We start from the raw sequence: 26,474 nt of genomic DNA on the forward strand, positions 1-26,474 counted from the left end.
TGTAGAGTAGACGTCGAGAGAGAGAAGAGAGACAGACAGACAGACAGACAGACAGACAGACAGACAGACAGACAGACAGACAGACAGACAGACAGACAGACAGACAGACAGACAGACAGACAGATGTTGTCTTGGACCGTTTCCAAAGCAGGAGGACAAAAGCGATTCTGGCATGCTGCTGTAGCAGTGAGGAACAAACTGTATTCCTTTGTAGGCTACTGTGTTGGAGGGACCTTCAACAACATGAAACAGATGGATGTCCATGTCTTCAACACAGTGTCTTTATGCTGGAAGAAGTTACCTCTGGTGGAACCAGGAAGAGGAGATGGTGACCTTGAGGTTCCATCCAGGCGCCGGGGCCACACAGCTGTGTTGGTTGAAGATACAGTCTACATCTGGGGAGGGGAGCCTTACTGCAATGTGCTTTATGCATTTGATGTTGACTCCCACAGGTGGTTCCAACCCAGGGTTTCTGGGACTGTTCCAGAGGAGAGGTTCTTCCACTCAGCCTGTGTGTTGGAGAAGGTCATGTTTATCCATGGAGGATACACCAAGCTGACTGGATACACTAATGACATGTACAAGTTGGACACCAGCACAATGGTCTCGTCTTTGATTAACACCAGAGGAACTCCACCTCCTGCTTCACACCTTCACTCTGCCACCATCATTGGTACCAAGATGTTTGTATTCGGGGGCTGTAGGGGGTACCAGGGGGGACAGGGGGACACCATCAGAGTGTTTGACACAGAGACCAACGTCTGGCTGGACACACCTTCTGTTCAACTTCTACCAGAAGGACGCTGGTGTCATTCAGCATTAACCTACAATGGAGAGCTGTACATATTTGGAGGCTGCAACAGTAACCAGACCTTCAATGATGTGTGGAAATTCAGTCCAGAGACCTTCACCTGGAAGAAGGTTGAGCCCAAGGGGAAAGGACCATGTCCAATGCGTAGTATGTGCTGTTGCATTGTGGGAGATTGTATCATCCTCTTTGGAGGAAGGAAAGGAGATGACACTATCTCTGATGAGCTGTTCATCTTAGACTTCAGTCCTCGTCTTAAGACGTTATGTAAGCTAGAAGTTATTCAGTACGCTCTGGACCAATCAGAACTCCCACACGACATCAGGTGGGAACTGTCAGCCATGGCAACCAACAACGACAACAACAACAACAACCGAGACCACATTGAACAAACAGCAGAAAGATCAAGAAATGATGAATCAACATCTCATCCCACCTGATGGTGAGCCACCTCTCAGCATCACTTACTGAGATTCAAACCTCAGGAGACTCCTTCTCTCCAGACAGGCTCTCTAACCATTCAGCTAGGCATCAAACAATGACAATTGCGTCCAACACAATGCGGTGGAAACACAAACCTGTGTCTGTATGTTCCAAACTGAACACGGTGGAACTCTCTTTATTGTATATTTATTTCTATAATCTTTTTTTTATTTAATGGACCAAGCAGTCCTGAAAGGACTTGGTCTTCTATTGTTATTGTTAGGTTTTATTTCCTTAAAACGTCTTTGTCCTATACTGTCCAGTTGGGATTGTGTTGAAGTCCAGATACTTTTAGAGCTTCAATGCCGTGTGCCATATAATGTTGAACAATCCTTTTAGTTGTCTTTTTTGCATTGTCAATATTGTATTTGTGTTGTCTCAGCCTTGCAGCTATTGTTTTACTCGTTTCTCCGACATATTGTAATCCACATTTTTCACATGTGATTAAATAAACACAGTTGCTGGTGCTGGCTGTTATCTATAATTAACATGCGTTTTGTAGTTCTATTTTTAACTATTTGTTTGGGTTTGAAGTATTCTGGTCTCTGGCGTGCTGGTGTGTTGATTCCTTTTAGCTTGCTGTGTATCGTACTGTGTACGAGTTTCGCGATTATAATTTTTTTGGCAAAAGGAGAATGGAAAACAGTGGATTAAGAACCTCAACACGGATTTTCCTGGAGGTTTAAACATGCCAAAAGATTAGACAAGTTGTTTTGATTTTGTACCAAAACTCCACAGCCATATACATGCTAAACACAGCCAACAATCAATGGAAATCAGACTTTGAATATAGGGGACAAATTTTGGAAACTGCCCATAGATCCGAAGTCCCGTTAGTCCGAACATGCACTGCTCCCGTGCTTGCGGTTAGGTTTAGGTTTGCTCCCGTGCTTGCGGTTAGGTTTAGGTTAGGGTTAGAGATAGGGATAGTAATTTCGGAACAATGAACCTTCTGACTAATGACACGGCACCCAAATTAGCACATTCCACACCAAGCCAACCGGGGACACGAAGCAAGAGTGTACAGTGCACTGAAGTCCCCTCAGTCAACCCCCGCCACTCTTGGCCCCCTCTCTCTCTCTCGCTCACTCACTGCCTTGCTCTCTCCCACAATGTTAATGTTAAGTTAGTAAAGTTACACCTATTTTATGTAAATAACATGGTAAAATGTGCAGCATTGGGAGGTAAAGGGGAGACACTTTCATTGTGAAGGGACGACAGGATGAGGAAAGGTGTTGTTGCTAATTGTCGAGAGTAATGGCTGCGTTTGATATTGAACAGTCAAACTATTCGTATCAATATACGGCTGTATCAACAAAATAATTATGTCATAGGTATATGGGGGCCTCATATTTGGTCTTGAAACGGGCCTCCAGATTCCTAAGGCTGCCCCTGTGTGTGTGTGTGTGTGTTTCTTTTTGGAGTCAAGCTAGAGTTAACCCATTCTGGGTGGGAACCCCTTTTGGTGTTTTAATGCGTTACGTTAAACTTTATAGCTATTGAAAAATAGCAGATCATAGCGCGCCACCGAGTCATTAAATCGTTAAAATGTGCCGCAAATCTTTCAGAAAATTGTCATAATTTAAAAAACTTTTTTTCCCGACGTCAGGCCTGAATGGGTTTTAAGCAGTGGTGGAAAGTAACTAAGTACTTTTACTTAAGTACTGTACTTAAGTACAATTTTGAGGTATTTGTGCTTTACTTGAGTATTTCCAATTTCCAGTACTTTTACTTCTACTCCACTACATCTCAGAGCCAACATTTGTACTTTTACTCCACTACAATTATTTGAAAACTTTAGTTACTTTAGTTACTTTGGCGATTTTAATTTTGATTAGAAAACATAAATTAACCACTTCAACCCAATACATTTTGGCCATTTGAAAATAGCCGATCTACAAGCTCACAACGTGTAGATCGGCTATTTTCAATAGACTTTGTACACATTTTTAACTTGTGAAGTGGGACATTCTGCAATATGAGTACTTTTACTTTTAGTACTTTAAGTACATTTTGATGCCGATACTTTTGCACTTTTACTCAAGTACATTTTCAATTCCGTACTTTTACTTGTAAAGGAGTAGTTCTAAATTGCAGTATTGGTACTTTTACTTAAGTAAAACAATTGAGTACTTTTTCCACCACTGGTTTTAAGAGGATCATTGTGGCTTGATCTTATTGGTATTGTATTTGTGAAACCCTTAAAAGGTCAAGGGGTTCCTTGTGAAGGATCACATTCAAGCACACAGACAAACACCTGGTATAAGGTTGACTGCTATAGTTTGCCTTACAGCTCACATGACGTTTCACAGTATATCTAAATGTATTGGAACTGTCGCTGTTGTCGAAATGATTGAGCTGCATGCTCTGGCTGATCACCTTCTAACAGCGTGGTCGTCAAGGTATGAGGTGGGACAGAGTGTCAGTAATGGAGGTGATAGCAGGACTGCATAATTACTGTATCCTGCCGACGATAGCGGTTTGACTAATTCAATGTGACAAAGTACCATTAGAGAAGTAGACGCTTATAAAGAAGTGGAGGTTCAGTGCCAGTACGTGGTGGTATTTTTGTTCACTATATATGTAGGGCAAATGAGAATGGTGTGTGTGTGTGTGTGTGTGTGTGACTGTGTGTGTGTGTGCGTGTGTGATCATCATGTATCATAATCCTGTGTATCTTACAGTGCACATTACAGTACACATTAACCACCTGACTGAAACATTCCCCACGTACGGGCGCCTGACACATGCATGAATTAAAAATGTATTTCTAAAAAAAGAACCCAATCCTCATTCCTTCTTCAAATCACACAGATTGTTTTCACTGACAAGAGTGCAGACAGGTAACTGAATATTTATGCATGTGTATAGCCTACTACGGTATGTATACACATGTGCGCATGTTGCTCAAATTACTTAATTGCGATGAAGCTCTGAATCCTTCTAATGAAGGACACACAGAACGGAGTGGACCTCTGCGTCATTCCTCCCCTAATAATAACTGCAGCGAGAAAACAGGACGCTGCTTTATTGGGTCGGGACGAATGCCAGATCATCGATTGGTCTCGGCTGGTGGAAGAAGCGAATTAGCTGTTTGTCAGACACTTAGTGCACGCTTTAATTGAGGTGATATACCATACACTCATTCACCAGCTCTGGATGTGTCCAACAAGCCTACTGTAGCTGGCTGAAAACCTCCCACCCGGAACCGCTGGATCAGGGGTGGGCAACTTTGACGATGGAGAGGGCCACTATATTTCCACACTCACTCCCTAGGGCCATATATTACTGTCGTAGCAAAAATAGCCGACCTACAAGCTCAAAACGCGTTGCGCTGCGACGCATTTTGAGCTTGTAGATCGGCTATTTACGTGTGTTGAGCATTGAGCTACTAATTTAGACTGACGTAATTAAAGCAGGTCATGTTTGCATGTCGTGGAATTGTAAACAGCTGGAATCAAATATTATATCAGTATTCTGATATTACCCTGAGGGCCACATTAAGGTGGAGGCCGCATGTGGCCCCCGGGCCGCCAATTGCCCACCCCCATGCGCTAGATAGAACCACAGTAGCCAATAAGCTGCTATTCTAATTGCAGACTTTTTCATCAATACATTTTAGTCGACTAAATCAACTGTAGATTTAGTCAACTAAAATGTCATGACATTTTAGTCGACTAAAACTAGACTAATACTAAAACATCCCAGGTGACTAAAATATGACTAAAACTAAGTGAAGACTATTCAAAAGACTACGACTAAAAACTAAAATCAAATTTTTGCTGCCAAAAACAACACCGTCTGGGCCTGAGATTTATTGAGATCACAGAGGTTGATGTTCTGAAAATATTGGGGAGAAAATGCACGGGCAGAAATCTCAGCCCTAGTTTGTAAATCCAATAAATCCATTCCCGTCTCTGTGTTTTCCACGGACGCTGACCTTTGAAGTTCTCAGTTAGAGTTTAATTCCTCCGAGTCGACGTGCCTGGAGGTGAGCGCCCTGCACACGCTGGCAGAATGACACACTGTCATCATGTTTGATATTTCCTCTAACTTGCTTCTATAGAGCGTCGCAGTCCCTCCCTCTTTCAGAAAAACGAGTGGCCCAGGAAATGAAAACCCAATGCATTCTCCCATAGGCATTTCTTATTTAATTTATTTAAAGACCTTTTTAAGCGCCGTACGAAGCCAACTCTTGTCGTGACAAATCATGACAACACACACAATTTTTCGGGCCAGACAAATAATTACTAAGAAGAAAAACAACAAAGAAAGTGTTGTAACCTGCCTTTTTTTTCTACTTTCTACTTCTTTGTTTGGCCCGAACAATTGTGTGTGTTGTCATGATTTGTCACGACAAGAGTTGGCTTCGTACGGCGCTTAAAAAGGTCTTTAAATAAATTAAATAAGAAATGCCTATGGGAGAATGCATTGGGTTTTCATTTCCTGGGCCACTCGTTGTTCTGAAAGGGGGAGGGACTGCGACGCTCTTTAGAGTCCCGCCCTTAGAGTATATATTAATGGAGACGGCATCAGAGTTCTCCTCCCATCCACTTGCATTAAGTTGCTCAAAAGCACATGAGGCGATTTCACTCCTTCTCCTCCTCCTCATCATCATCAGGACCGGCGGAAGGCCCCTCTCTATCCTGATAGGATGAAGGCTGGGCCAAAAACGAAACCTACGGTTGTTTTGACCCCCATGTGGTTAACTGGGTACAGGGAGGAACTCCTTTATTGGTCAGCAGTGCACACTCTAGGATTATCACAAAACAATTTAAGAAATGAGTGATATTTGAATTAAGTGAAATCACTGAATAATCAGATAGTTGCCTTTCAGATAATTGCTACCAGCCATCATTCTATCTGCCATGCAATGCAATAGCCCTACTTTTTGGAATTGGGTAGATTGGGTATTTCTGCCTGTGCGCACACACACAGTCACAGACACACACACACACACACACACACACACACACACACACACACACTCGCGTGCGTGTGAGTGAGTGCATGAGTGATTGACGGAATGGAAAGAGATGAGAAAACACTGTTCCTTTCTCGTCTAAGTGCTTTGGACATGAGCTGTGTGTTTGCATCGACATCTCCTGCCTCGGGCAACCGCAAACCAATCCAGAGAATTGTCACATTGAAATCGGGTTGATTTTCCTTCTTTGTGGTGTAAAGTTATTTCTTGAAATGCACATTTATCTCCTCTGGCAGGGGAGGGGAGGGGAGGGGAGGGGAGGGGAGGGGAGGGCCATGACTGTAGTAAGGCCAGGTTACCACAAGCTGACTTCAGGTCAAAAATACATAGTTTTTTCCTGTGCTGTTATTGCCTAATATCTCCAGATGCTTTGAAATCGGCCATTTTTGTCCTACACAGAGATGTCTGCCTGCCTGCCCGCCCGCTTACACCTACACCTGTTTACACCTACACCTGTTTACACCTACACCTGTTTACACCTACACCTGTTTACATGTAGTATTGGACTTTACTCCACCCGGCTATCCTCAGCCTACACCTGTTTACATGAGCTATCCTCACGTTTACAAGCTAATATGTTGCACATCCTTTCCCAACAGGTTTAAGTAGCCTACTTATAATGCACTGTTCAATTGATTCATGCTATTTGCCTATTTTGTTATTTCACTTTGATATTTTGAGCACACACATTTTTCAGCCAATGATTGTGCCTATTATTGCACTTTATTGCCTCAATACAAGTCAAGTTGCCTCAAACATTATGGAAAAACCGTCTTTTCTTTAAGAAGGGAGATGTAACACACTGCATGTATTTAAACCACCACAAGATGGCGCTGTAGCAACAACAGACCACCTGTCTTGATCTGCACACTGTGCAGATCAAGTCCCCGGAACTTTGGGACGGGAGTTGAGTTGATGAATGAGATCCAAGATGGCGGAATAAACAAACCTATAAGCCTGATACAGACAGCCACAGACACACACGTCCTTGTGTTTATTAATATAAGTGTTTATAACCAACCAAAGGGTGAAATAATCCATGTGTGCGTGTGTGTGTGTGTGTGTGTGTGTGTGTGACGTCTTTTGCCCGTCTTTTGCCCGTCTTTTGCCCGTCTTTTGCCCTTCTTTTGCCCTTCTTTTGCCTGTCTTTTGCCCCTTCTTTTGCCTGTCTTTTGCCCCTTCTTTTGCCCTTCTTTTGCCTGTCTTTTGCCTGTCTTTTGCCCTTCTTTTGCCCTTCTTTTGCCTGTCTTTTGCCCCTTCTTTTGCCCCTTATTTTGCCCTTCTTTTTTCTGTCTTTTGCCCTTCTTTTGCCCCTTCTTTTGCCCTTCTTTTGCCTGTCTTTTGCCCGTCTTTTGTCCGTCTTTTGCCCGTCTTTTGTCCGTCTTTTGCACGTCTTTTGCCCGTCTTTTGCCCCTTCTTTTGCCCCTTCTTTTGCCCGTCTTTTGCCCGTCTTTTGCCCGTCTTTTGCCTGTATTTCGCCTGTCTTTTGCCCCTTCTTTTGCCTGTCTTTTGCCCCTTATTTTGCCTGTCTTTTGCCCCTTCTTTTGCCCTTCTTTTGCCCTTCTTTTGCCTGTCTTTTGCCCCTTCTTTTGCCTGTCTTTTGCCCCTTCTTTTGCCTGTCTTTTGCCCTTATTTTGCCTGTCTTTTGCCCTTCTCTTGCCCCTTCTTTTGCCTGTCTATTCGAGTTGGACCTGTGAATTACAACAAAACAAAAACCAAGGCACTGGTGTGGCACTTCCTGGTTTTCCAGAACGGGGTTCAACTCCCTGCGGTGCTCTGCTCAATTTGTTGTATTTCCCATGGTTTATTTTCTGCTCATTGTGTTGCCTTTTCATAGATAAGGTTCCTTACTGTGTCCCCTCCCTATAGTTATATTACAGGTTTTAAAAATCCTCGTTTTTCATCATTTTTGAGGATTTGAAAAAAAAATCTAAATTTAAAAAAACATGGGTTATAGCCCATTATTTTTTTGAAATTTTGAAAATATTTTTAACCTCGTTTTTCATCATTTTTGAACATGGGCTATAGCCCCTACCATACGGCATACTATAGCACGCCGTTTTTCATCATTTTTGAGGATTTGAAAAAAATTCAAAATTTCGAAAAACATGGGTTATAGCCCATCGTTTTTTGAAATTTTGATAATTTTTTTTAACCTCGTTTTTCATCATTTTTGAACATGGGCTATAGCCCATCGTTTTTTGAAATTTTGATTTGTTTTTAGTTTTATTAGAGTTTTTAGTTTTATTCGAGTTGGACCTGTGAATTACAACAAAACAAAAACCAAGGCACTGGTGTGGCACTTCCTGGTTTTCCAGAACGGGGTTCAACTCCCTGCGGTGCTCTGCTCAATTTGTTGTATTTCCATGGTTTATTTTCTGCTCATTGTGTTGCCTTTTCATAGATAACCCCCAGGTTCCTTACTGTGATCCCTCCCTATAGTTATATAACAGGATTTAAAAATCCTCGTTTTTCATCATTTTTGAGGATTTGAAAAAAAAATCAAAATAAAAAAAAACATGGGTTATAGCCCATCATTTTTTGAAATTTTGAAAAAAAAATTAACCTAGTTTTTCATCATTTTTGAACATGGGCTATAGCCCCTACCGTACGGCATACTATAGCACGCCGTTTTTCATCACTTTTGAGGATTTGAAAAAAAATAAAAAAATAAAAAAAACATGGGTTATAGCCCATCGTTTTTTTGAAATTTTGAAAAAAGAATTAACCTAGTTTTTCATCATTTTTTAACATGGGCTATAGCCCCTACCGTACGGCATACTATAGCACGCCGTTTTTCATCATTTTTGAGGATTTGAAAAAAAATCAAAATTTCAAAAACATGGGTTATAGCCCATCATTTTTTGAATTTTTGAAAAAAAAAATAACCTAGTTTTTCATCATTTTTGAACATGGGCTATAGCCCCTACCGTACGGCATACTATAGCACGCCGTTTTTCATCAATTTTGAGGATTAAAAAACAAACAAAAAAAACATGTGTTATAGCCCATCGTTTTTTGAAAATTTGAAAAAAATATTAACCTAGTTTTTCATCATTTTTGAACATGGGCTATAGCCCCTACCGTACGGCATACTATAGCACACCGTTTTTCATCATTTTTGAGGATTTGAAAAAAAAATCAAAATTAAAAAAAACATGGGTTATAGCCCATCATTTTCTTTTAATTTTGAAAAAGAACAATACCTAGTTTTTCATCATTTTTGAACATGGGCTATAGCCCCTACCGTACGGCATACTATAGCACGCCGTTTTTCATCATTTTTGAGGATTTGAAAAAAATTCAAAATTTCAAAAAACATGGGTTATAGCCCATCGTTTTTTGAAAATTTGATTTTTTTTTTTAACCTCGTTTTTCATCATTTTTGAACATGGGCTATAGCCCCTACCGTACGGCATACTATAGCACGCCGTTTTTCATCATTTTTGAGGATTTGAAACATTTCAAAATTTCAAAAAACATGGGTTATAGCCCATCGTTTTTTGAAAATTGGAAAGAAAAATGTAACCTCGTTTTTCATCATTTTTGAACATGGGCTATACCCCCTACCGTACGGCATACTATAGCACGCCGTTTTTCATCATTTTTGAGGATTTGAAAACATTTCAAATTTTCAAAAAACATGGGTTATAGCCCATCGTTTTTAGAAAATTTGAAAAAAAAATGTAACCTAGTTTTTCATCATTTTTGAACATGGGCTATAGCCCCTACCGTACGGCATACTATAGCACGCCGTTTTTCATCATTTTTGAGGATTTGAAAACATTTCAAATTTTCAAAAAACATGGGTTATAGCCCATCGTTTTTTGAAATTTTGAAAAAAAAATGTAACCTCGTTTTTCATCATTTTTGAACATGGGCTATAGCCCCTACCGTACGGCATACTATAGCACGCCGTTTTTCATTATTTTTGAGGATTTGAAAAAAAATCAAAATTTCAAAAACATGGGTTATAGCCCATCATTTTTTGAATTTTTGAAAAAAAAAAATAACCTAGTTTTTCATCATTTTTGAACATGGGCTATAGCCCCTACCGTACGGCATACTATAGCACGCCGTTTTTCATCAATTTTGAGGATTAAAAAACAAACAAAAAAAACATGTGTTATAGCCCATCGTTTTTTGAAATTTTGAAAAAAATATTAACCTAGTTTTTCATCATTTTTGAACATGGGCTATAGCCCCTACCGTACGGCATACTATAGCACACCGTTTTTCATCATTTTTGAGGATTTAAAAAAAAATCAAAATTTCAAAAAACATGGGTTATAGCCCATCGTTTTTTGAAATTTTGAAAATATTTTTAACCTCGTTTTTCATCATTTTTTAACATGGGCTGTAGCCCCTACCGTACGGCATACTATAGCACGCCGTTTTTCATCATTTTTGAGGATTTAAAAAAAATTCAACATTTCAAAAAACATGGGTTATAGCCCATCGTTTTTTGAAATTTAAAAAAAAAAGTTATCCTCGTTTTTCATCATTTTTGAACATGGGCTATAGCCCCTACCGTACGGCATACTATAGCACGCCGTTTTTCATCATTTTTGAGGATTTGAAAAAAATTCAAAAATTAAAAAACATGGGTTATAGCCCATCGTTTTTTGAAATTTTGAAAATATTTTTAACCTTGTTTTTCATCATTTTTGAACATGGGCTGTAGCCCCTACCGTACGGCATACTATAGCACGCCGTTTTTCATCATTTTTGAGGATTTGAAAAAAAATCAAAATTTCAAAAAACATGGGTTATAGCCCATCGTTTTTTTAAATTTTGAAAAAAAAGTTATCCTCGTTTTTCATCATTTTTGAACATGGGCTATAGCCCCTACCGTACGGCATACTATAGCACGCCGTTTTTCATCATTTTTGAGGATTTTAAAAAAATTCAAAAATTCAAAAAACATGGGTTATAGCCCATCGTTTTTTGAAATTTTGAAAAAATAAATTAACCTCGTTTTTCATCATTTTTGAACATGGGCTATAGCCCCTACTGTACGGCATACTATAGCACGCCGTTTTTCATCATTTTTGAGGATTTGAAAAAAAATCAAAATTTCAAAAAACATGGGTTATAGCCCATCGTTTTTTTAAATTTTGAAAATATTTTTAACCTCGTTTTTCATCATTTTTGAACATGGGCTGTAGCCCCTACCGTACGGCATACTATAGCACGCCGTTTTTCATCATTTTTGAGGATTTGAAAAAAATTCAAAAATTCAAAAAACATGGGTTATAGCCCATCGTTTTTTGAAATTTTGAAAAAAAAGTTATACTCGTTTTTCATCATTTTTGAACATGGGCTATAGCCCCTACCGTACGGCATACTATAGCACGCCGTTTTTCATCATTTTTGAGGATTTAAAAAAAATTCAACATTTCAAAAAACATGGGTTATAGCCCATCGTTTTTTGAAATTAAAAAAAAAAAGTTATCCTCGTTTTTCATCATTTTTGAACATGGGCTATAGCCCCTACCGTACGGCATACTATAGCACGCCGTTTTTCATCATTTTTGAGGATTTGAAAAAAATTCAAAAATTCAAAAAACATGGGTTATAGCCCATCGTTTTTTGAAATTTTGAAAAAAAAGTTATACTCGTTTTTCATCATTTTTGAACATGGGCTATAGCCCCTACCGTACGGCATACTATAGCACGCCGTTTTTCATCATTTTTGAGGATTTAAAAAAAATTCAACATTTCAAAAAACATGGGTTATAGCCCATCGTTTTTTGAAATTTAAAAAAAAAAGTTATCCTCGTTTTTCATCATTTTTGAACATGGGCTATAGCCCCTACCGTACGGCATACTATAGCACGCCGTTTTTCATCATTTTTGAGGATTTGAAAAAAATTCAAAAATTAAAAAACATGGGTTATAGCCCATCGTTTTTTGAAATTTTGAAAATATTTTTAACCTCGTTTTTCATCATTTTTGAACATGGGCTGTAGCCCCTACCGTACGGCATACTATAGCACGCCGTTTTTCATCATTTTTGAGGATTTAAAAAAAATTCAACATTTCAAAAAACATGGGTTATAGCCCATCGTTTTTTGAAATTAAAAAAAAAAAGTTATCCTCGTTTTTCATCATTTTTGAACATGGGCTATAGCCCCTACCGTACGGCATACTATAGCACGCCGTTTTTCATCATTTTTGAGGATTTAAAAAAAATTCAACATTTCAAAAAACATGGGTTATAGCCCATCGTTTTTTGAAATTAAAAAAAAAAAGTTATCCTCGTTTTTCATCATTTTTGAACATGGGCTATAGCCCCTACCGTACGGCATACTATAGCACGCCGTTTTTCATCATTTTTGAGGATTTGAAAAAAATTCAAAAATTCAAAAAACATGGGTTATAGCCCATCGTTTTTTGAAATTTTGAAAAAAAAGTTATACTCGTTTTTCATCATTTTTGAACATGGGCTATAGCCCCTACCGTACGGCATACTATAGCACGCCGTTTTTCATCATTTTTGAGGATTTAAAAAAAATTCAACATTTCAAAAAACATGGGTTATAGCCCATCGTTTTTTGAAATTTAAAAAAAAAAGTTATCCTCGTTTTTCATCATTTTTGAACATGGGCTATAGCCCCTACCGTACGGCATACTATAGCACGCCGTTTTTCATCATTTTTGAGGATTTGAAAAAAATTCAAAAATTAAAAAACATGGGTTATAGCCCATCGTTTTTTGAAATTTTGAAAATATTTTTAACCTCGTTTTTCATCATTTTTGAACATGGGCTGTAGCCCCTACCGTACGGCATACTATAGCACGCCGTTTTTCATCATTTTTGAGGATTTGAAAAAAAAATCAAAATTTCAAAAAACATGGGTTATAGCCCATCGTTTTTTTAAATTTTGAAAAAAAAGTTATCCTCGTTTTTCATCATTTTTGAACATGGGCTATAGCCCCTACCGTACGGCATACTATAGCACGCCGTTTTTCATCATTTTTGAGGATTTTAAAAAAATTCAAAAATTCAAAAAACATGGGTTATAGCCCATCGTTTTTTGAAATTTTGAAAAAAAAGTTATACTCGTTTTTCATCATTTTTGAACATGGGCTATAGCCCCTACCGTACGGCATACTATAGCACGCCGTTTTTCATCATTTTTGAGGATTTAAAAAAAATTCAACATTTCAAAAAACATGGGTTATAGCCCATCGTTTTTTGAAATTAAAAAAAAAAAGTTATCCTCGTTTTTCATCATTTTTGAACATGGGCTATAGCCCCTACCGTACGGCATACTATAGCACGCCGTTTTTCATCATTTTTGAGGATTTGAAAAAAATTAAAAAATTAAAAAACATGGGTTATAGCCCATCGTTTTTTGAAATTTTGAAAAAATAAATTAACCTCGTTTTTCATCATTTTTGAACATGGGCTATAGCCCCTACCGTACGGCATACTATAGCACGCAGTTTTTCATCATTTTTGAGGATTTGAAAAAAATCAAAATTTCAAAAAACATGGGTTATAGCCCATCGTTTTTTGAAATTTTGAAAATATTTTTAACCTCGTTTTTCATCATTTTTGAACATGGGCTGTAGCCCCTACCGTACGGCATACTATAGCACGCCGTTTTTCATCATTTTTGAGGATTTGAAAAAAAATCAAAATTTCAAAAAACATGGGTTATAGCCCATCGTTTTTTTAAATTTTGAAAAAAAAGTTATCCTCGTTTTTCATCATTTTTGAACATGGGCTATAGCCCCTACCGTACGGCATACTATAGCACGCCGTTTTTCATCATTTTTGAGGATTTTAAAAAAATTCAAAAATTCAAAAAACATGGGTTATAGCCCATCGTTTTTTGAAATTTTGAAAAAATAAATTAACCTCGTTTTTCATCATTTTTGAACATGGGCTATAGCCCCTACTGTACGGCATACTATAGCACGCCGTTTTTCATCATTTTTGAGGATTTGAAAAAAAATCAAAATTTCAAAAAACATGGGTTATAGCCCATCGTTTTTTGAAATTTTGAAAATATTTTTAACCTCGTTTTTCATCATTTTTGAACATGGGCTGTAGCCCCTACCGTACGGCATACTATAGCACGCCGTTTTTCATCATTTTTGAGGATTTGAAAAAAATTCAAAAATTCAAAAAACATGGGTTATAGCCCATCGTTTTTTGAAATTTTGAAAAAAAAGTTATACTCGTTTTTCATCATTTTTGAACATGGGCTATAGCCCCTACCGTACGGCATACTATAGCACGCCGTTTTTCATCATTTTTGAGGATTTGAAAAAAAATCAAAATTTCAAAAAACATGGGTTATAGCCCATCGTTTTTTGAAATTTTGATATTTTTTTAAACCTAATTTTTCATCATTTTTGAACATGGGCTATAGCCCCTACCGTACGGCATACTATGGCACGCCGTTTTTCATCATTTTTGAGGATTTGAAAAAAATTCAAAATTTCAAAAAACATGGGTTATAGCACATCGTTTTTTTAATTTTTGAAAAAAAAGTTATCCTCGTTTTTCATCGTTTTTGAACATGGGCTATAGCCCCTACCGTACGGCATACTATAGCACGCATTTTTCATAATTTTTGAGGATTTGAAAAAAAATTCCAAATTTAAAAAAACATGGGTTATAGCCCATAGTTTTTTGAAATTTTGAAAAAAATGTTATCCTCGTTTTTCATCGTTTTTGAACATGGGCTATAGCCCCTACCGTACGGCATAATATAGCACGCATTTTTCATCATTTTTGAGGATTTGAAAACAATTCCAAATTTCAAAAAACATGGGTTATAGCCCATCGTTTTTTTAAATTTTGCAAAAAATGTTATCCTCGTTTTTCATCGTTTTTGAACATGGGCTATAGCCCCTACCGTACGGCATACTATAGCACGCCGTTTTTCATCATTTTTGAGGATTTGAAAAAAAATCAAAATTTCAAAAAACATGGGTTATAGCCCATCGTTTTTTTTAATTTTGAAAAAAAAGTTATCCTCGTTTTTCATCATTTTTGAACATGGGCTATAGCCCCTACCGTACGGCATACTATAGCACGCCGTTTTTCATCATTTTTGAGGATTTTAAAAAAATTCAAAAATTCAAAAAACATGGGTTATAGCCCATCGTTTTTTGAAATTTTGAAAAAATAAATTAACCTCGTTTTTCATCATTTTTGAACATGGGCTATAGCCCCTACTGTACGGCATACTATAGCACGCCGTTTTTCATCATTTTTGAGGATTTGAAAAAAAATCAAAATTTCAAAAAACATGGGTTATAGCCCATCGTTTTTTGAAATTTTGAAAATATTTTTAACCTCGTTTTTCATCATTTTTGAACATGGGCTGTAGCCCCTACCGTACGGCATACTATAGCACGCCGTTTTTCATCATTTTTGAGGATTTGAAAAAAATTCAAAAATTCAAAAAACATGGGTTATAGCCCATCGTTTTTTGAAATTTTGAAAAAAAAGTTATACTCGTTTTTCATCATTTTTTAACATGGGCTATAGCCCCTACCGTACGGCATACTATAGCACGCCGTTTTTCATCATTTTTGAGGATTTGAAAAAAAATCAAAATTTCAAAAAACATGGGTTATAGCACATCGTTTTTTGAAATTTTGATATTTTTTTAAACCTAATTTTTCATCATTTTTGAACATGGGCTATAGCCCCTACCGTACGGCATACTATGGCACGCCGTTTTTCATCATTTTTGAGGATTTGAAAAAAATTCAAAATTTCAAAAAACATGGGTTATAGCACATCGTTTTTTTAATTTTTGAAAAAAAAATTATCCTCGTTTTTCATCGTTTTTGAACATGGGCTATAGCCCCTACCGTACGGCATACTATAGCACGCATTTTTCATCATTTTTGAGGATTTGAAAAAAAATTCCAAATTAAAAAAAACATGGGTTATAGCCCATAGTTTTTTGAAATTTTGAAAAAAATGTTATCCTCGTTTTTCATCGTTTTTGAACATGGGCTATAGCCCCTACCGTACGGCATACTATAGCACGCATTTTTCATCATTTTTGAGGATTTGAAAACAATTCCAAATTTCAAAAAACATGGGTTATAGCCCATCGTTTTTTTTTATTTTGCAAAAAATGTTATCCTCGTTTTTCATCGTTTTTGAACATGGGCTATAGCCCCTACCGTACGGCATACTATAGCACGCAGTTTTTCATCATTTTTGAGGATTTGAAAAAATTTCAAAATTTCAAAAACATGGGTTATAGCCCATCGTTTTTTGAATTTTTGAAAAAAAAGTTATCCTCGTTTTTCATCGTTTTTGAACATGGGCTATAGCCCCTACCGTACGGCATACTATAGCACGCCATTTTTCATCATTTTTGAGGATTTGAAAAAAATTCAAAAATTCAAAAAACATGGGTTATAGCCCATCGTTTTTTTTAATTTTGAAAAAAAAGTTATCCTCGTTTTTCATCATTTTTGAACATGGGCTATAGCCCCTACCGTACGGCATACTATAGCACGCCGTTTTTCATCATTTGTGAGGATTTGAAAAAAAATCAAAATTTCAAAAAACATGGGTTATAGCCCATCGTTTTTTGAAATTTTGATTTTTTTTTTAAACCTCATTTTTCATCATTTTTGAACATGGGCTATAGCCCCTACCGTGCGGCATACTATGGCACGCCGTTTTTCATCATTTTTGAGGATTTGAAAAAAAATAAAAATTTCAAAAAACATGGGTTATAGCCCATCGTTTTTTGAAATTTTGAAAAAATAAATTAACCTCGTTTTTCATCATTTTTGAACATGGGCTATAGCCCCTACCGTACGGCATACTATAGCACGCCGTTTTTCATAATTTTTGAGGATTTCAAAATTTTCAAAATTTCAAAAAACATGGGTTATAGCCCATCGTTTTTTGAAATTTTGAAAAAAAAATGTAACCTCGTTTTTCATCATTTTTGAACATGGGCTATAGTCCCTACCGTACGGCATACTATAGCACGCCGTTTTTCATCATTTTTGAGGATTTGAAAAAAATTCAAAATTTCAAAAAACATGGGTTATAGCCCATCGTTTTTTGAAAATTTGAAAAAATAATGTAACCTCGTTTTTCATCATTTTTGAACATGGGCTATAGACCCTACCGTACGGCATACTATAGCACGCCGTTTTTCATCATTTTTGAGGATTTGAAAAAAAAATCAAAAAATCAAAAAACATGGGTTATAGCCCATCGTTTTTTGAAATTTTGATTTTTTTTAAACCTCATTTTTCATCATTTTTGAACATGGGCTATAGCCCCTACCGTACGGCATACTATGGCACGCCGTTTTTCATCATTTTTGAGGATTTGAAAAAAATTCAAAATTTCAAAAAACATGGGTTATAGCCCATCGTTTTTTTAAATTTTGATTTTTTTTTTAAACCTCATTTTTCATCATTTTTGAACATGGGCTATAGCCCCTACCGTACGGCATACTATGGCACGCCGTTTTTCATCATTTTTGAGGATTTGAAAAAAAATCAAAATTTCAAAAAACATGGGTTATAGCCCATCGTTTTTTTAAATTTTAATTTTTTTTTAAACCTCATTTTTCATCATTTTTGAACATGGGCTATAGCCCCTACCGTACGGCATACTATGGCACGCCGTTTTTCATCATTTTTGAGGATTTGAAAAAAAATCAAAATTTCAAAAAACATGGGTTATAGCCCATCGTTTTTTGAAATTTTGAAAAAATAATGTAACCTTGTTTTTCATAATTTTTGAACATGGGCTATAGCCCCTACCGTACGGCATACTATGGCACGCCGTTTTTCATCATTTTTGAGGATTTGAAAAAAATTCAAAAAATCAAAAAACATGGGTTATAGCCCATCGTTTTTTTTAATTTTGAAAAAAAAGTTATCCTCGTTTTTCATCATTTTTGAACATGGGCTATAGCCCCTACCGTACGGCATACTATGGCACGCCGTTTTTCATCATTTTTGAGGATTTGAAAAAAATTCAAAATTTCAAAAAACATGGGTTATAGCCCATCGTTTTTTGAAATTTTGAAAAAATAAATTAACCTCGTTTTTCATCATTTTTGAACATGGGCTATAGCCCCTACCGTACGGCATACTATAGCACGCCGTTTTTCATCATTTTTGAGGATTTCAAAATTTTCAAAATTTCAAAAAACATGGGTTATAGCCCATCGTTTTTTGAAATTTTGAAAAAAAAATGTAACCTCGTTTTTCATCATTTTTGAACATGGGCTATAGTCCCTACCGTACGGCATACTATAGCACGCCGTTTTTCATCATTTTTGAGGATTTGAAAAAAATTCAAAATTTAAAAAAACATGGGTTATAGCCCATCGTTTTTTGAAATTTTGAAAAAATAATGTAACCTCGTTTTTCATCATTTTTGAACATGGGCTATAGACCCTACCGTACGGCATACTATAGCACGCCGTTTTTCATCATTTTTGAGGATTTGAAAAAAAAATCAAAAAATCAAAAAACATGGGTTATAGCCCATCGTTTTTTGAAATTTTGATTTTTTTTAAACCTCATTTTTCATCATTTTTGAACATGGGCTATAGCCCCTACCGTACGGCATACTATGGCACGCCGTTTTTCATCATTTTTGAGGATTTGAAAAAATTTCAAAATTTCAAAAAACATGGGTTATAGCCCATCGTTTTTTTAAATTTTGATTTTTTTTTTAAACCTCATTTTTCATCATTTTTGAACATGGGCTATAGCCCCTACCGTACGGCATACTATGGCACGCCGTTTTTCATCATTTTTGAGGATTTGAAAAAAAATCAAAATTTCAAAAAACATGGGTTATAGCCCATCGTTTTTTGAAATTTTGAAAAAATAATGTAACCTCGTTTTTCATCATTTTTGAACATGGGCTATAGACCCTACCGTACGGCATACTATAGCACGCCGTTTTTCATCATTTTTGAGGATTTGAAAAAAAAATCAAAAAATCAAAAAACATGGGTTATAGCCCATCGTTTTTTGAAATTTTGATTTTTTTTAAACCTCATTTTTCATCATTTTTGAACATGGGCTATAGCCCCTACCGTACGGCATACTATGGCACGCCGTTTTTCATCATTTTTGAGGATTTGAAAAAATTTAAAAATTTCAAAAAACATGGGTTATAGCCCATCGTTTTTTTAAATTTTGATTTTTTTTTTAAACCTCATTTTTCATCATTTTTGAACATGGGCTATAGCCCCTACCGTACGGCATACTATGGCACGCCGTTTTTCATCATTTTTGAGGATTTGAAAAAAAAAAAAAAAATCAAAAAACATGGGTTATAGCCCATCGTTTTTTGAAATTTTGATATTTTTTTAAACCTAATTTTTCATCATTTTTGAACATGGGCTATAGCCCCTACCGTACGGCATACTATGGCACGCCGTTTTTCATCATTTTTGAGGATTTGAAAAAAATTCAAAATTTCAAAAAACATGGGTTATAGCACATCGTTTTTTTAATTTTTGAAAAAAAAGTTATCCTCGTTTTTCATCGTTTTTGAACATGGGCTATAGCCCCTACCGTACGGCATACTATAGCACGCATTTTTCATCATTTTTGAGGATTTGAAAAAAAATTCCAAATTAAAAAAAACATGGGTTATAGCCCATAGTTTTTTGAAATTTTGAAAAAAATGTTATCCTCGTTTTTCATCGTTTTTGAACATGGGCTATAGCCCCTACCGTACGGCATACTATAGCACGCCGTTTTTCATCATTTTTGAGGATTTGAAAAAAATTCAAAATTTCAAAAACATGGGTTATAGCCCATCGTTTTTTGAATTTTTGAAAAAAAAGTTATCCTCGTTTTTCATCGTTTTTGAACATGGGCTATAGCCCCTACCGTACGGCATACTATAGCACGCCATTTTTCATCATTTTTGAGGATTTGAAAAAAATTAAAAAATTCAAAAAACATGGGTTATAGCCCATCGTTTTTTTTAATTTTGAAAAAAAAGTTATCCTCGTTTTTCATCATTTTTGAACATGGGCTATAGCCCCTACCGTACGGCATACTATAGCACGCCGTTTTTCATCATTTTTGAGGATTTGAAAAAAAATCAAAATTTCAAAAAACATGGGTTATAGCCCATCGTTTTTTGAAATTTTGATTTTTTTTTAAACCTCATTTTTCATCATTTTTGAACATGGGCTATAGCCCCTACCGTACGGCATACTATGGCACGCCGTTTTTCATCATTTTTGAGGATTTGAAAAAAAAAAAAAAAATCAAAAAACATGGGTTATAGCCCATCGTTTTTTGAAATTTTGATATTTTTTTAAACCTAATTTTTCATCATTTTTGAACATGGGCTATAGCCCCTACCGTACGGCATACTATGGCACGCCGTTTTTCATCATTTTTGAGGATTTGAAAAAAATTCAAAATTTCAAAAACATGGGTTATAGCCCATCGTTTTTTGAATTTTTGAAAAAAAAGTTATCCTCGTTTTTCATCGTTTTTGAACATGGGCTATAGCCCCTACCGTACGGCATACTATAGCACGCATTTTTCATCATTTTTGAGGATTTGAAAAAAAATTCCAAATTAAAAAAAACATGGGTTATAGCCCATAGTTTTTTGAAATTTTGAAAAAAATGTTATCCTCGTTTTTCATCGTTTTTGAACATGGGCTATAGCCCCTACCGTACGGCATACTATAGCACGCCATTTTTCATCATTTTTGAGGATTTGAAAAAAATTCAAAATTTCAAAAACATGGGTTATAGCCCATCGTTTTTTGAATTTTTGAAAAAAAAGTTATCCTCGTTTTTCATCGTTTTTGAACATGGGCTATAGCCCCTACCGTACGGCATACTATAGCACGCCATTTTTCATCATTTTTGAGGATTTGAAAAAAATTAAAAAATTCAAAAAACATGGGTTATAGCCCATCGTTTTTTTTAATTTTGAAAAAAAAGTTATCCTCGTTTTTCATCATTTTTGAACATGGGCTATAGCCCCTACCGTACGGCATACTATAGCACGCCGTTTTTCATCATTTTTGAGGATTTGAAAAAAATTCAAAATTTCAAAAAACATGGGTTATAGCCCATCGTTTTTTTAAATTTTGATTTTTTTTTAAACCTCATTTTTCATCATTTTTGAACATGGGCTATAGCCCCTACCGTACGGCATACTATGGCACGCCGTTTTTCATCATTTTTGAGGATTTGAAAAAAAATTAAAATTTCAAAAAACATGGGTTATAGCCCATCGTTTTTTGAAATTTTGAAAAAATAAATTAACCTCGTTTTTCATCATTTTTGAACATGGGCTATAGCCCCTACCGTATGGCATACTATAGCACGCCGTTTTTCATCATTTTTGAGGATTTCAAAATTTTCAAAATTTCAAAAAACATGGGTTATAGCCCATCGTTTTTTGAAATTTTGAAAAAAAAATGTAACCTCGTTTTTCATCATTTTTGAACATGGGCTATAGTCCCTACCGTACGGCATACTATAGCACGCCGTTTTTCATCATCTTTGAGGATTTGAAAAAAATTCAAAATTTCAAAAAACATGGGTTATAGCCCATCGTTTTTTTAAATTTTGAAAAAATAATGTAACCTCGTTTTTCATCATTTTTGAACATGGGCTATAGACCCTACCGTACGGCATACTATAGCACGCCGTTTTTCATCATTTTTGAGGATTTGAAAAAAAAATCAAAAAATCAAAAAATATGGGTTATAGCCCATCGTTTTTTGAAATTTTGATTTTTTTTAAACCTCATTTTTCATCATTTTTGAACATGGGCTATAGCCCCTACCGTACGGCATACTATGGCACGCCGTTTTTCATCATTTTTGAGGATTTGAAAAAAATTCAAAATTTCAAAAAACATGGGTTATAGCCCATCGTTTTTTTAAATTTTGATTTTTCTTTTAAACCTCATTTTTCATCATTTTTGAACATGGGCTATAGCCCCTACCGTACGGCATACTATGGCACGCCGTTTTTCATCATTTTTGAGGATTTGAAAAAAAATCAAAATTTCAAAAAACATGGGTTATAGCCCATCGTTTTTTGAAATTTTGAAAAAATAATGTAACCTCGTTTTTCATAATTTTTGAACATGGGCTATAGCCCCTACCGTACGGCATACTATGGCACGCCGTTTTTCATCATTTTTGAGGATTTGAAAAAAATTAAAAAAATCAAAAAACATGGGTTATAGCCCATCGTTTCTTTTAATTTTGAAAAAAAAGTTATCCTCGTTTTTCATCATTTTTGAACATGGGCTATAGCCCCTACCGTACGGCATACTATAGCACGCCGTTTTTCATCATTTTTGAGGATTTGAAAAAAATTCAAAATTTCAAAAAACATGGGTTATAGCCCATCGTTTTTTTAAATTTTGATTTTTTTTTTAAACCTCATTTTTCATCATTTTTGAACATGGGCTATAGCCCCTACCGTACGGCATACTATGGCACGCCGTTTTTCATCATTTTTGAGGATTTGAAAAAAAAAAAAAAAATCAAAAAACATGGGTTATAGCCCATCGTTTTTTGAAATTTTGATATTTTTTTAAACCTAATTTTTCATCATTTTTGAACATGGGCTATAGCCCCTACCGTACGGCATACTATGGCACGCCGTTTTTCATCATTTTTGAGGATTTGAAAAAAATTCAAAATTTCAAAAAACATGGGTTATAGCACATCGTTTTTTTAATTTTTGAAAAAAAAGTTATCCTCGTTTTTCATCGTTTTTGAACATGGGCTATAGCCCCTACCGTACGGCATACTATAGCACGCATTTTTCATCATTTTTGAGGATTTGAAAAAAAATTCCAAATTTAAAAAAACATGGGTTATAGCCCATAGTTTTTTGAAATTTTGAAAAAAATGTTATCCTCGTTTTTCATCGTTTTTGAACATGGGCTATAGCCCCTACAGTACGGCATACTATAGCACGCCGTTTTTCATCATTTTTGAGGATTTGAAAAAAATTCAAAATTTCAAAAACATGGGTTATAGCCCATCGTTTTTTGAATTTTTGAAAAAAAAGTTATCCTCGTTTTTCATCGTTTTTGAACATGGGCTATAGCCCCTACCGTACGGCATACTATAGCACGCCATTTTTCATCATTTTTGAGGATTTGAAAAAAATTAAAAAATTCAAAAAACATGGGTTATAGCCCATCGTTTTTTTTAATTTTGAAAAAAAAGTTATCCTCGTTTTTCATCATTTTTGAACATGGGCTATAGCCCCTACCGTACGGCATACTATGGCACGCCGTTTTTCATCATTTTTGAGGATTTGAAAAAAAATCAAAATTTCAAAAAACATGGGTTATAGCCCATCGTTTTTTGAAATTTTAATTTTTTTTTAAACCTCATTTTTCATCATTTTTGAACATGGGCTATAGCCCCTACCGTACGGCATACTATGGCACGCCGTTTTTCATCATTTTTGAGGATTTGAAAAAAAATCAAAATTTCAAAAAACATGGGTTATAGCCCATCGTTTTTTGAAATTTTGAAAAAATAATGTAACCTCGTTTTTCATAATTTTTGAACATGGGCTATAGCCCCTACCGTACGGCATACTATGGCACGCCGTTTTTCATCATTTTTGAGGATTTGAAAAAAATTCAAAAAATCAAAAAACATGGGTTATAGCCCATCGTCTTTTTTAATTTTGAAAAAAAAGTTATCCTCGTTTTTCATCATTTTTGAACATGGGCTATAGCCCCTACCGTACGGCATACTATAGCACGCCGTTTTTCATCATTTTTGAGGATTTGAAAAAAATTCAAAATTTCAAAAAACATGGGTTATAGCCCATCGTTTTTTGAAATTTTGATTTTTTTTTAAACCTCATTTTTCATCATTTTTGAACATGGGCTATAGCCCCTACCGTACGGCATACTATGGCACGCCGTTTTTCATCATTTTTGAGGATTTGAAAAAAAAAAAAAAATTCAAAAAACATGGGTTATAGCCCATCGTTTTTTGAAATTTTGAAAAAATAAATTAACCTCGTTTTTCATCATTTTTGAATATGGGCTATAGCCCCTACCGTACGGCATACTATAGCACGCCGTTTTTCATCATTTTTGAGGATTTCAAAATTTTCAAAATTTCAAAAAACATGGGTTATAGCCCATCGTTTTTTGAAATTTTGAAAAAAAAATGTAACCTCGTTTTTCATCATTTTTGAACATGGGCTATAGTCCCTACCGTACGGCATACTATAGCACGCCGTTTTTCATCATTTTTGAGGATTTGAAAAAAATTCAAAATTTCAAAAAACATGGGTTATAGCCCATCGTTTTTTGAAATTTTGAAAAAATAATGTAACCTCGTTTTTCATCATTTTTGAACATGGGCTATAGACCCTACCGTACGGCATACTATAGCACGCCGTTTTTCATCATTTTTGAGGATTTGAAAAAAAAATCAAAAAATCAAAAAACATGGGTTATAGCCCATCGTTTTTTGAAATTTTGATTTTTTTTAAACCTAATTTTTCATCATTTTTGAACATGGGCTATAGCCCCTACCGTACAGCATACTATGGCACGCCGTTTTTCATCATTTTTGAGGATTTGAAAAAAATTCAAAATTTAAAAAAACATGGGTTATAGCCCATCGTTTTTTTTAATTTTGATTTTTTTTTTAAACCTCATTTTTCATCATTTTTGAACATGGGCTATAGCCCCTACCGTACGGCATACTATGGCACGCCGTTTTTCATCATTTTTGAGGATTTGAAAAAAATTCAAAATTTCAAAAAACATGGGTTATAGCCCATCGTTTTTTGAAATTTAGATTTTTTTTTAAACCTCATTTTTCATCATTTTTGAACATGGGCTATAGCCCCTACCGTACGGCATACTATGGCACGCCGTTTTTCATCATTTTTGAGGATTTGAAAAAAAATCTAAATTTAAAAAAACATGGGTTATAGCCCATCGTTTTTTGAAATTTTGAAAAAATAATGTAACCTCGTTTTTCATCATTTTTGAACATGGGCTATAGACCCTACCGTACGGCATACTATAGCACGCCGTTTTTCATCATTTTTGAGGATTTGAAAAAAAAATCAAAAAATCAAAAAACATGGGTTATAGCCCATCGTTTTTTGAAATTTTGATTTTTTTTAAACCTCATTTTTCATCATTTTTGAACATGGGCTATAGCCCCTACCGTACGGCATACTATGGCACGCCGTTTTTCATCATTTTTGAGGATTTGAAAAAATTTCAAAATTTCAAAAAACATGGGTTATAGCCCATCGTTTTTTTAAATTTAGATTTTTTTTTTAAACCTCATTTTTCATCATTTTTGAACATGGGCTATAGCCCCTACCGTACGGCATACTATGGCACGCCGTTTTTCATCATTTTTGAGGATTTGAAAAAAAAAAAAAAAATCAAAAAACATGGGTTATAGCCCATCGTTTTTTGAAATTTTGATATTTTTTTAAACCTAATTTTTCATCATTTTTGAACATGGGCTATAGCCCCTACCGTACGGCATACTATGGCACGCCGTTTTTCATCATTTTTGAGGATTTGAAAAAAATTCAAAATTTCAAAAAACATGGGTTATAGCACATCGTTTTTTTAATTTTTGAAAAAAAAGTTATCCTCGTTTTTCATCGTTTTTGAACATGGGCTATAGCCCCTACCGTACGGCATACTATAGCACGCATTTTTCATCATTTTTGAGGATTTGAAAAAAAAATCCAAATTAAAAAAAACATGGGTTATAGCCCATCGTTTTTTGAATTTTTGAAAAAAAAGTTATCCTCGTTTTTCATCGTTTTTGAACATGGGCTATAGCCCCTACCGTACGGCATACTATAGCACGCCATTTTTCATCATTTTTGAGGATTTGAAAAAAATTAAAAAATTCAAAAAACATGGGTTATAGCCCATCGTTTTTTTTAATTTTGAAAAAAAAGTTATCCTCGTTTTTCATCATTTTTGAACATGGGCTATAGCCCCTACCGTACGGCATACTATAGCACGCCGTTTTTCATCATTTTTGAGGATTTGAAAAAAATTCAAAATTTCAAAAAACATGGGTTATAGCCCATCGTTTTTTGAAATTTTGATTTTTTTTTAAACCTCATTTTTCATCATTTTTGAACATGGGCTATAGCCCCTACCGTACGGCATACTATGGCACGCCGTTTTTCATCATTT

At 35.4% G+C, this 26,474-nt stretch overlaps 1 protein-coding gene across 1 annotated transcript in view; it reads left to right on the forward strand.

Moving 5' to 3' along the window:
• Nucleotides 1–243: 243 nt before the first annotated feature.
• LOC310857254 (kelch domain-containing protein 3-like) overlaps nucleotides 244–26,474 on the forward strand; it is a gene marked incomplete at both ends in the record, with an annotated part of 102,721 nt that continues 76,490 nt past the window's right edge. The window contains one exon of the mRNA XM_083762864.1: nucleotides 244–1,203. Coding sequence (XP_083618990.1) covers nucleotides 244–1,203 — 960 coding nt within the window. The remainder of the gene's footprint in view (nucleotides 1,204–26,474) is intronic.

Source organism: Protomyctophum parallelum (genome assembly GCF_964188405.1).
Source record: "Protomyctophum parallelum genome assembly, chromosome: 4".
In the NCBI taxonomy this organism is placed as follows: Eukaryota; Metazoa; Chordata; class Actinopteri; order Myctophiformes; family Myctophidae; genus Protomyctophum; species Protomyctophum parallelum.